The sequence below is a fragment of the Solanum pennellii genome, chromosome 2 (genome assembly GCF_001406875.1).
Source record: "Solanum pennellii chromosome 2, SPENNV200".
NCBI classification, from domain to species: domain Eukaryota; kingdom Viridiplantae; phylum Streptophyta; class Magnoliopsida; order Solanales; family Solanaceae; genus Solanum; species Solanum pennellii.
In genome coordinates this window covers 52,877,698-52,889,869 of record NC_028638.1, presented here as the reverse complement: position 1 = coordinate 52,889,869, position 12,172 = coordinate 52,877,698, and the positions used below count along the sequence as shown (strand labels likewise).

Sequence of the window (12,172 nt, the reverse complement as noted above, 5' to 3'; positions counted from 1 at the left end):
GGAAAAAATCACGTGATAATATAAAAAAATATCAATATTTAAATTCTTGTCTAATTTTATTCAAATCAATTAAGTGGGTTGGTCATATTTTAATTTTATTATCAATTCTGGCACTGGTAAATAGACTATTAATGAGTCATAATCATTTATATTCATGAACCATTAACTATTCTTTATTATTCATTGACATTTACTACTTTTTATTGTCTATTATTCATTAGCCATCAATTTATAGCCTTGAATATGACTTTTACTTCTATAATTTTATGTTTGATACATTTTCAAACTACCATCAAAGGTCCAATTCTTATTGTCATTAGCTGCTTTATTAATGTTAAAGTCTCCAGCCATTTTCTCGTGAACATTACGCAAATTTACTTTGTTTATTTTTTACTTCCTATAAGTTCTTACTTTTTCATATGTCGACAGGACATGAGAATTACATCAGCTCATGCATGAGTTTATCGAAATAATTTTTGGTCTCTCACTTCCTTCTATTCAACACAGGACAACTTCTTCAAACCAAAAGGGCTCAAAAAGGTTCAATTAAACACTTGTAAATTTTTTCGGACTCGTAAGTTTTTGCATATAGTTTTTCAACTAAGGGTATGCTTCCGCCCCTTTACGTAGGATTGGATGTATTTATTTTCATGAATCCTCCCAACCAAAAGTTTCTACATTTGCTCATGTAATGTCATTTTTCTTTCAATTAGCATCCTGATATGCTCTTTTAATTTGGAGAAACTATATATGAAACATGACACATGAAGTATTATTATCCAAAGCTATGAGATCAGACATGACACGATTCTCCAAAAAATTGATTCACGCTATCTCAACATACAACCACACGAGTACTTATTAGCATATCAATGAATAGCCACTAGGCCTAAAATTAGCTTCGCCTAAGTCTAGAGGATTCTATAAATCTGTTTGAATTGACTTATTTTAGATTTTTTTTGAGCCAATAGAATTTGTTGCAACTAGTATTTGAATTTTGTATATCTAAAGCCAATTTATTTGGATCAATTTTGAAATATCGCATTAAATTTTTACTCTGTAAGTTATTACAATCCGCAATAATTTTATGATCAGCTATTCTTCCAAATTTATGACAAGCCAAAGTTGCTCATCAATTTGAAACTAGTTAGAATTCGTGACCAAATTATGATGATCTGATATGATTCATGAAGCATGTTTTGACCATTAATTTGAAATTAAGATGAATCATTTAAGTTTTGCCACCAAATAAAGAAAAAGAAATATATTTTCTGCGGAACTTTTTAAAAACGAAGCTGAAATTATCTAATGGTACTAAAGATTATTTATTATTGGATAAAATTTATCCGCAGCGAGTGTTTATATCAATTCAATACATGTGCACGTCAAATCTTTAAATTTATAATTTGCTCAATCTTAATTAATTAACATACTAATTAACATATGTTTATTTTATTAAATTATATAATAATAGATTTTAATGTAAATATGCTGTGGATAAGTTTTTTTCTTTATTGAATATTTTAAGAATTTATAAAATTTTCAATTGAACTGAAAGGAAAAAAAAGAGAGAGGATTGTCAGCTGGAGGAAACTGTTGGACTAAAGTGGGCCAAGTGGATAAAGAAATAAAGGCGGGAAAAACGGAATGTTGATTCAAGTTCCTCTTGTTACTGCCTCAACAATGTAATCCGAAAAATAGCAACAAAATTCCGCCGGTAGAATCAACGACGAAGAGTCACCGGCCGGCCAGTTGGAGGAGCTCCATCAACAAACTCTAGCCGCCTCCTTCTGGCTTCCACTATCTCTCTAATTGTTAAAGCGTTGCGTCCAATGCACAAAAGCTGACCAATTTCAACAAAAACCTTTTCGTAGAATCACGCCTGCGAATCGGGAGATTGGAAATTCAATTTGATTGTGTTGGATATAATTTAAAGAAAAAATGAAGGCGAATTGGGAGGTGAAGGATTGTTGTAACCACGACCAAGTCATCTTCCTTGTTACCATTGCTGTCTACACCGTCTTCATTTTTATCGTAACTTTCTCTCTCTAATTCTCTTCATGTCTTTATCTAATGCTTTACTATCCTGGAAAATGTCACCTCCATTAGAAGATCCAATAATTTTTTCCCTCTCAATTGTTCAAATTGGTGCGCGGTAACTCTGTTGTTCTATGGCTTTTTTTTTTTTACAACTTCAATAACAACTAGGTCACATACCTGGGTGCTTGACGATCCAATAATTGACAAAGCATAAAGTAGCTCATCTATTATCATAAATTAGGTCATAGTATTATTAATGACGCCTATAGCTTGGTTTTCATGGATTTCTTTAGCAAGAATCTCAAAGGGCTGACATAATTAAGGTTCAAGAGGAAATGTTGTTCATTAGGCAGCTCCAAATGTTGCAATCGAAAGTGAGTACTTCTAAATATTAGATCCACCTGCTTTTGATTCAAAGTCAGTGTGAAATTGGATGATTTAGATAGTTCCTATGGGAATTGATTAAAAAGCTGATTCATAACGTGCTGCTTTACCTCCATGTGGTTAAGCTTTTAAGTAATACACAAAATTTGGTTGACACATGCTCCATTTCATCTGTGTATATATGACATCTGATATGATAAGAATATTTTGAGTTGATAATTTTCAGTAGAGAAAAAAACTTGATGTGTCTATATGTTTATACGTATCAGCTTGTCTTTTCGACTCATTGATGGTCTTCTTAAGAGTAAATAGAATGCCGTATTTGCATATATTCACAAATGCAATACCATGTAATTTGCAAATAATCTAGCCAGATTTCTTTGCATATAGCAACTTATCAAAAGTTCTACGAGTAGAAATTAACCAATTCTTGTTTTAGTTTTTGTCTGCAATATTTCTTGTTGTTTCTTCCTTGACGGTTTTTCACATTCAGTTTGCTTTTTTCTTTTACAATTGAAACAGTTATGGAGAACATTTATTATAACACCTTTCAAGCTCATTACTGTGTTTCTTCATGAAGTAAGCCATGCAATTGCTTGTAAGCTCACATGTGGAGAGGTAATCTCTCCTCTTCAATTCTATAAGATGTAAATGATTTAGGAATTTCATCAAAATCATCTGTACTTTTATACCAATCCAATTCCATTACTATATAAACCAAAGTGTGATGTAAAAAAGTGAATTGTCTTAAACCCTGGTATTATGTGGCTTATGGTGAATGATAAGACATGGTTTGGGTGCTGCTTCATGCTAGATTATCGTGTGCAGAATTGGTTTCCCAGATCAATAGAAGTTGATAATGTCATAATTAATTTACACATTAGTTTTTATCTGAACAATTCTTGTTCTGGTTTACTAGTACAGGTGGTGGGCATAAAAGTTCATGCCAATGAGGGGGGAGTGACACAAACTCGTGGTGGTCTTTCGTGGGTGATCTTGCCTGCTGGATGTAACTACCCTTCCTTGAAACAATTTTGAATATACTTAAGCACTTGGCTTCATTTCCTAAAAGACAAAATGAAGTATCTTCTTAAATTCCAAATTGATATGCATTTCAAAGTTAGCTCATCCTCTATAGTTTGCTTTAACTACTTAACCTTTTCTCTATCTGACTATTGTTGTCGTTTTTTGTTTTCTTTTTTTTTTTTGGCCTGAAGATCTGGGTTCGTCTTTTTGGGGAATGGTTCTCATACTCGCATCGACAAATGTTCTCAGTGCAATGATAGCAGCTGGTTGTTTTATTGCCGCTTTGCTTATCGTGCTCTGCCTTGCAAAAAATGTATGAACGACTTGCATTTATATGTTGAACAATGACTGTAGATAAACAGGTTTTTAAATTATTGTATCTTAAGTTTTACTTTTTACTTGTGGAGTCTAACCTTGCTTTTCTCTCTTGAACAGTGGACACTTCGCGGACTTTGCATTGGTTTGTACATTCAGGATCCTGATAAGTTTTAGTACTTGATATACAACTGTTATTTTGTCTTCAGTCATTGATTGCAACAGACTGCATTTTCCAGGATTCATCATTTTCATTGGTGGAATTTGGGCTCTGCAAATACAAACAGAAGTTCGTATGCTCCGTTATGTAATTCTCTTCATAGGTATGAACTTTTCTTCGTCCTTTCTCCTTTCTATTTTGCTGTGTTGCTTATAAGGGGATTCTCATTTACTGCAGGTGTTATGAACAGCTTGTTTTCTGTATATGGTATGAAGTATCCTATCTATTTGTGAAATAAGAATCCTCCGTCGAAGATGTGACATGGCCTAACAAACATGACAATGCAGATATCTATGATGACTTGATATCTCGAAGAGTGAACACAAGTGATGCTGAGAAATTTGCTGAACTTTGTCCGTGCTGTTGTGCTGGTCCTTTTTGGGGAGTCCTCTGGTTAGTCATAGTTTTTAAGAAGAGCTGATTCTTCTCATTATCTTGTGGTTATATGTTATTCACCTACTGTGAACAATTTTATAGGGGAATGATATCTTTTGCATTTCTTTTTGGAGCTATGTATCTTGGACTTGCCCTTTTATCTTGAGGTATTTTCTTCGCTATTACTTCTAGTTTTGTTAACTTGTAATGTTTTAGTGATCAATTTTATTTTTCTTAAAGAAGGGAAAATGAAGTTATGCCAGCCAACTGTTAATACAGAAAAATGGAAAATATTATGAGAAAGCTTGATTTGTTCTTAGGTTCTCAGTGACTTATAATTGTTTTATATTCTTCTTGTGGAGCAAAGGGGCTAGACTTACATGCATTATGAAGCTTTTAGCTTTGAGGTTTCCTCTGAATCTGATTCTTTTCACCTGTTTAGGTCTTTTCAGTTGGTTTAACGTCCTTACAATATGGCAGAGCAGAGTTCCTATCCTCTGTTGTATAGTATGTCATCAAACATATTAGATGCTACATTCATTTTTGTCCCGGGATGCACTCCTGTCCTCCACCCAGTGAGCACATTCTTTTTATCCCCTATTAGATGGGGTTAGTACAGTTGTGACTTGTATTTGTATAGCAAAATCAAATACTGTACCATGGTTTCCTGTTCAGCTGATTCCTGTGCCAGAACCTTTCCAGACATTTGTAAGTCGTGGTTCAATTAGACAACATGTTGCTCCGATGATTGGAGTTGTTAAGAGTAGTAAATTCAAGAAAAAGAGCTTTTGTGTGATACATTCTTCAACAAGTTATGCAGAGATATCCTCTATTGCTGAATAGATCGCTCACTCTGCATAGATTAGGCATGCATGCATACCAGCCCCTTTTAGTTGAAGGGACGCTCTTTGTTTACATCCATTAGTTTGTAAATTGTTCTAGATTCAGTGAGTTGTTTGATGCCTCAACATGATGTGTTACCCCTTGTATTTGGTTTTCCAACTTTCAAAAGTGTCTGGCTTTTGGAAAACAGGGAGTTATTGAAATATCGCCCGGATAATCCTTTGAAATACGACCTGCAAATCCTCCCCAAGTTCTGATAATTTCTCGTTTTAGCGTTCTAATTAACCATAATTTGAGGGTTTATATAACAGGTTGGCTAATCAAAGGAATGAAACTATGCACTATTATTCTAACATATCTAGCTCCAGCACTGGACATTAGATACAAAGAGACTGGCAACTGGGACAGATCCAAGCTTCAGATAACATATGTAACAAATTAATGTATGGTCAAGTCATACAAGTTACAAAGGTGTTAGACAATCTTATATATGAACAAAATTATCCCGTAGTAATCCCACCAGAAAGACACCAAATAAACTTACCACCTTACAACTGGTTTGATTCTCTACTACAACCCCCTTGTACCCTTAATAAGCGTAGTCAAAGGCTACAGCCATGACACAGTGCACACTACAACTTAAAGATAAGTTGCACTTAAATACTCGCAGGGATCAATCAAACCTACTATGTGGCTGGCAATGCCAGTCACCCTATAAACTTAAGAGAGGTCAAGAATATTCCATTTCACCGATTTGTATAAGTAGACTGCCAGCAAAACATTTCGGACATGGATTTGGTTATGGCAGCCTGACTTTTGACATAATTTAGATTGTAAGGTGGTCACAAAAAGCCTTCATCTAAAAATCTGGTATCATGATGCTTGAAAGTGATTATACACACAATCATATGTCCAAATCATCATCAGGGTCCTCATCTGAATCTGGCATCTCATCATCTGAATCGCGAAAATATATTATCTCACCCCTCCCAGAATCCTCTGTTGTTTGCGGTTTCTCAACTGAAGCTTGTTTCTCCTCATTTTCGCTCTCGTTAAGTGATTTACGACCATCATAGATTTGAATGGGTTTACCAGTTCCTGAGAGAGGCAAAACAACAACTTTTACTTCTGAACTGAGTTTTCACTTTATCTGCACAGCAGAGGAACAAATCTGTCATAACAAACTAAACTCAAGGTCCATGCATACCTTGATGTTCAAATGGGAGTACAACTTTTGCTCGGTCTAATCTTTCCTTCTCTGACAAATCTAAATTGAATTGCACCTGTCACAAAAAATATTTTGGCATTAACGTATCTAACTTCCAATTTCTCCCAAAAAATCTGTGCATATATCATAATTGGAGCCCACCGTAGGTACACTTGCACCATTGAAAAAAAAGGGGAGAAACTAGTACAGTACTTACTATATTAGGTTTGAACTGCAAAATAACTCACCTTGGGAACAAGACTTTGTGCAGTGATTCCATCTTCAGATGAAACTTCAGTAATTTTGATGCCTGATCCCTCAACATAAAGCTCTTCCCTCTAAAAAATAGATTTTTAACAGTGTAAGATGAAGTGTTCATGCTATCTTATGAGGGGAACAGATAAGGAGGTTACCATCACTCTGACACGTCCATTTCTGCGTTTAAAGCGTACATGAAATTTTCCTCTCTTAAAGGACTGTTCCACCATTGGGAGGTCCTCTGAGATGTTTCTCTGTCCATTTGTTCTTTGAACTATTGGTTCCACATCCGCATGCATAGTGGACAAATATTCAAGAGTGGCAGCCACCTTGGCCTCATGAAGGTCCACATGCACCAAGCAAAATATGCATGAGACCTGGTCTGCGAGCAAGATAAATTTGTTTAGGCAACTCCTTGCAGTCAATACAAGAACATGCCAAGAGTATTTTGGTTCTGTTTGACAGCATAAACCAAGCTTGTGGACTTATTTTTGTCAACGTTCTCAATGGATTATACCATCGTGTTTATGCCAGGCAGACAGAAATAATGGAGTAATATCCAGAAAAATATACATCCAGGCAAAGTAGGCAGCGACAAGAACAAATTACAATTTACTACAGATAGCAGGGGTACGAGGTAGAAATCAGAACAAAGTTGTAAAGGCAGCATGAAATCTCCTAAAACTAACCACAAGAAGGAAACTTCACACATCTAGCAAAAGGAAAATTTTGATGCCCAAATCTGGGAAATGCAGATATCATGATTTCTCCAGCAGGAATATCCAGTTGTTTAGGTTAACATATATTTGTGGCGAAGTGTTTATAACAGATGGAAGCCAACAGCAAATCTTGATTTCACAGTTAGCTGGCATAACATTTGCACCACAAAATTTTCATTACTAAGCTACATGGCCAAAAATAACTGTGCCTACCATGACTGCGAAGATGACTTAAGATTCTTGCAACAGAAGGTAGAGATGAATGTCTCAAGATCTCACTAACCTGGAAAAAGAATTAGAAAGTTAAGATGATGGTATTCAGAGAAATGGAGAAATCACAAATAGGGAGACATTTGCTGTTTAGAAATGCAGTAACATGCAAATGTTCAAACTGAAATCAATGGATTTCTTAGTATTAAAAAATTATGCATGTCTCTAGATCTTACTGGAAATTCAGTTATTTCTCTTTCAACAACTGAAGCAAAAAGTAATTCGCTTCTTTAGTTTATCATCATAGCCTTCAAATTTTTCGTGCCTTAGTATCTACTTGTAATGATAAAACATTTAAATAGTTGATTCACTGCAAATCAGTAGCTTCTTAAAGAGATTAATCCTAAGAGTTAATACTTAAGTACTACTTTAGGTGGTCGTTTTGCTTTCTTTTCTTTTTTTAATTAAAATTTTACCTTTTGGTGACAGGAAAACTTTGCATTAGAATTTGGAATGATACATCAGAACTCGGAACATCATTTTACCTCAAAAAGGAGGATATTTCTAGATAAGGAATAAGAAAGATTTACGCAATAAATACATTGTCAACTAGCATCTCAAAAATGTACTGGTACTTTAAAATTATCAACTAAGATATACAACCTCCGCTCAACCTTTCTCAAGAAAAAACTCTTATCATTTTGGAACTTATAAACTGATTCAATGCCACAGAGCTAGCGACATTATTTTGAATGAAATACAGCATAAACCAGAAATGAGAAGTCCTACAGACAAATTATGCTTCACCTCCTATTCGGTGAAGACAAGTAAATAACTTAAAAGAAGTGAGACATCTAACTGAAAGCCATGCTACAGTGAGATATAAATGCCTTAATCAACACACTTTCTATTTCTAAAGCATCCTTTTCTGCACAAACTCATCTAATATCTTGATCTAGTCGGGTAAAACAGTTCTTATGAGTAAGAGAAGTGTTCAGAGTTTGTTTAAAAGGTTATGCAACTATTTAGGAACCATATCTTATTTGCTTCCCATAAGTTGACAGTGAAATCAAGAATGATACAACTAGAATTCTATATTACTAGAGAATTTGACTAAGCAACTGCTTTCAACTGCATAGGCTGAAGATTTTCCCAGTCAACTAGACGAGGCAATTATTTATCTTTTCCATAATTTGACACATTGTGTATCGGGAACTCGGAATTATTAAACCTGAAAAATTCAGTGGCTACATTGAGATTTGAGCATCAGTCTCAATAAAACGAAACATGGGGATCAGTTGATGGAGATGATAAACTGTCAAGATGGTATAGCCACTATGCAAACCTAGGAATTGTGGGTTCTAGTAATAAAACAATAGCTCTGGTTCAATACTGTAGGTAAAGTAAGAAACTAGAGAAGTTTCCTCGCGTATAAGTGCCCAATATTGTGTGCATTCACAAAGGGACAGGAGAACTTTCATGGCTTGTAACTGGAAAGCAAGGTAGAAGAACTAATGTAAGAAAGATCTAGGAAATTTCCTCAATAAATGTGCGCACATTTCTGTAGCATACTGACAAAATAGAAGGTGCAACAGAACTTTAAGGCTGCTGATTGTCATGTTTGATTGTTTTTTATGTGATTGATGTTTCAATCGCTAGAGAAATGGATAGAGTAATTTTTCGTCCTTTGAAGAAGTTGATGACCAAAAGGTGCAAGTTTTTACCTAGATCCGGCTTCCTATTTAGCGGTAATAAGAGAAGAGAACCTTTTATGTGAATGCTAGACAAAAATTCCAACAGGCCTTCTGAGAAGTTTCCTTCAACAAAAACTAACTAGGACAAACTACTTTTTGGTTGCTCGCTATCTGGGATAACTACACATCTTCGCAACAAACTACGGTATCTAGAAGTGAAATTCAAACCAAACAATCTGAATCAATGAAAAAATCACTTGACACATAAGCAACATCCATTCTCTGCTTACTGAACCAAAACTAAAATTAACTAGCATTACCGAGTCTATTGCAACTGCAAATCTCCCTTTTCCCTCTTCAACAATTTCTGCAATAATTGCAACAAACAAGATCCATTTGAATTTACCAAAGCACAACAAAAGTTTATCCTAAACTTTGGGAGTGCCCAAATTAACAAAAATTCTCAAAGCCTTACCTTTTCCAAGTTCAATAATAGAAGACAAAACCTTGTCCAATTCTTTCAAGTTCTTACATAAGGTAGTTTTCAGTAAGGTCTCTTCATAGGGATTTCTTACAGTTCCCCTCTCCAATAACTTGTTTTTCCATCCAAGAGGATCAGAATAGCAATCTAAAACTCTTAGCCTGATTTGTGAGCAAAAATCAGTACATAAAAAGAATCACATATTTTATCCTCATAATTAACATTTACTCATTAAAAGAAGGAAGATTCTAACCATTTACTCGATGAAGAAACGTCGAAACCTTTATTCTTCAACAGTTCAACATAGAACGATGGAGGCCGTGATAAAGCGACCAGCACAACACCTCTGTATAAATCAACGAATTTATCAAATTATCACATAAAAAAAGTTTGATAACTATTAGTGAATTTCATAAAGAAGCGAACTGACCGAGCTTGTGATTTACCGGCGAGAATGTTGGAAGTAAGTTGCGTAAGAATATGGTTGAAGACGAAGGAACCGAGAGGCGTGTCGATAGTATCCTTTATAGTTAGAGCAGGAGCGTGTTCTCCTTCGAATGCTCCATCACGTAGAGCTCTACAAATTGTTTCGGCCATTGTTGAACACAGAGAAATGCGAATTCCGGAGAGGGAAAAAATGGCGGAGAAAAACCCTCGGTTTGAAGAAACTTGTAATGTTTATTTTGGCCCCTTGGGTTTCGATACGATTCACTTGACACCCAATCCTTTTTCTCTTATTCCTCCAAAACACGAGTTAATTATTAACACAGCCCTGCTAATTAAAGTTACCTTATCTTTTTAACCGTTAAATAAAAAGAGATTTCATAAGTTTTCAAATTTCTTCTTTGGTCTTATAAGTTATGATGATAGTAGAGAATTCGACTTATAATAATGATTTATTGTATCAAAATATATTGTTATCGTAATGCTCATAAAATTAAATATAATTTAGAGAATAAATAATAGAAAAAATTGTATAAAATGACAAATTAATAAATTAAACACGAAATGTTATAATCATACTTTGATTTTTAATTGTGCAGTGTAGCAAACTATTTGTCTGTCACTTCTCTCCCTCAAACTCTCGCTCGCCACTCTCCCTCTCTTGCTCCATCTCTCACTCGCTCCCTCTCACTTTTATACAAACACAAATGTATAAAATGCATTTGTGTTTGTATAAAGCGAGAAAAAATTGTATATATACATATATTTTTGTTCCCCTCTCCCAGATCTCGCTCGCCACCATCGCCTCTATCGCTTATACAAACAGAAACGAAATGTATAAATTGTGTTTTTGTTTGTCTAAAGAGAGAGAAAATTGTATATACACCTGCAAACACATATATCTTCGTCCTATACACTAATAATTATACAATACAAATATTTTCCTGTCCAATTTTCTTTTGTCTTTCTCTCTTTCTCGTTTTATACCTACACAAATTATACAATTGATTTGTATACAACTGTTTTCTTTGGTATATGTATAGGAAATTATATAATTGGTTTCTTTGTATATGTATAGCACATTATATATATTTATTTTTGTTATGGAGCGCAATTATGCAAACTTTGCTATAACATACAAATATGAATTTTGTGTTTGTTATATGTGAAAGTTGTTCAAATAAAATAACCGAAATACATTTAGCATATATTAATAAAATTTAAAAATTAAATGTGGCAAGAAAGTATAATTTATGTGAGTTATAATTTNTATATATTATTATTATTATTATTTTCATTCCACTCTCCTTTCTCCCAGATCTCACTCGCCACCCTCGTTTCTATCGCTCATACAAACATAAACAAAATGTATAAGTTGTGTTCTTATTTGTATAAAGCAAGAAAAATTTGTATATACACATGCAAATACATATATTTTCGTCCTATACACTTATAATTATAGAATATAAATATTCTCATACCTAATTTTCTTTCGTCTTTCTCTCTTTCTCCTTTTATATATACACAAATTATACACTTGATTTGTATACAACTGTTTTCTTTGTACATGTATAGCGAATTATACAATTAATTTCTTTATATATGTGTAGCGAATTATACATATTTATATTTGCTATGGAGCACAATTATATAAACTTTGTTATAGCATATAAATATAAATTTTATATTTAATATATGTGAAAGTTGTTCATAATAATATCTCACTAATTATTCAGATCTTATTATTGTTATGGCCGGTTAGAATAATATTAAGACTAGATAGCCATATAACATGCCTCAAAATTGAATTGAAGTACCAGTCACCTTTTATCTTCCTTAATTATTACTGTAATAATTTAAATTAGTTATGAGTAATTCTATGAATAAACTTTTCTAACAATTAAGTTGGCATGATGACTGTCTTAATGTTCTTCTTTTTTCTTGACGGTGAGATGG

General features: G+C 33.9%; 2 protein-coding genes across 7 annotated transcripts; one reads left to right on the top strand and one right to left on the bottom strand.

The window, feature by feature from the left end:
- Positions 1–1,535: 1,535 nt before the first annotated feature.
- On the top strand, positions 1,536–8,280 carry LOC107008906. Of its 6 annotated transcripts, none has more exons than XM_027914964.1 (10): positions 1,536–2,034; positions 2,947–3,042; positions 3,349–3,433; positions 3,642–3,763; positions 3,886–3,910; positions 4,005–4,088; positions 4,163–4,192; positions 4,273–4,378; positions 4,463–4,527; positions 8,087–8,280. In XM_027914964.1, the coding sequence occupies exons 1-9, from the start codon at positions 1,942–1,944 to the stop codon at positions 4,524–4,526; spliced, it is 705 nt and encodes a 234-aa protein (XP_027770765.1). In that variant the 5' UTR covers positions 1,536–1,941; the 3' UTR covers position 4,527; positions 8,087–8,280. The 6 variants fall into 6 exon arrangements, with proteins under 6 accessions (XP_027770765.1, XP_027770766.1, XP_027770764.1 ...); XM_027914965.1 differs by lacking the exon at positions 8,087–8,280 and adding an exon at positions 4,604–4,779; XM_027914963.1 differs by lacking the exon at positions 8,087–8,280 and adding an exon at positions 4,601–4,779.
- On the bottom strand, positions 5,611–10,478 carry LOC107008904 (elongator complex protein 5). Its single transcript, XM_015208116.2, has 9 exons — positions 10,203–10,478; positions 10,026–10,118; positions 9,767–9,933; positions 9,612–9,658; positions 7,601–7,670; positions 6,824–7,050; positions 6,659–6,748; positions 6,411–6,486; positions 5,611–6,301 (listed from the first exon to the last, which is right to left on the bottom strand). The coding sequence occupies exons 1-9, from the start codon at positions 10,367–10,369 to the stop codon at positions 6,108–6,110; spliced, it is 1,131 nt and encodes a 376-aa protein (XP_015063602.1). The 5' UTR covers positions 10,370–10,478; the 3' UTR covers positions 5,611–6,107.
- Positions 10,479–12,172: the final 1,694 nt, after the last annotated feature.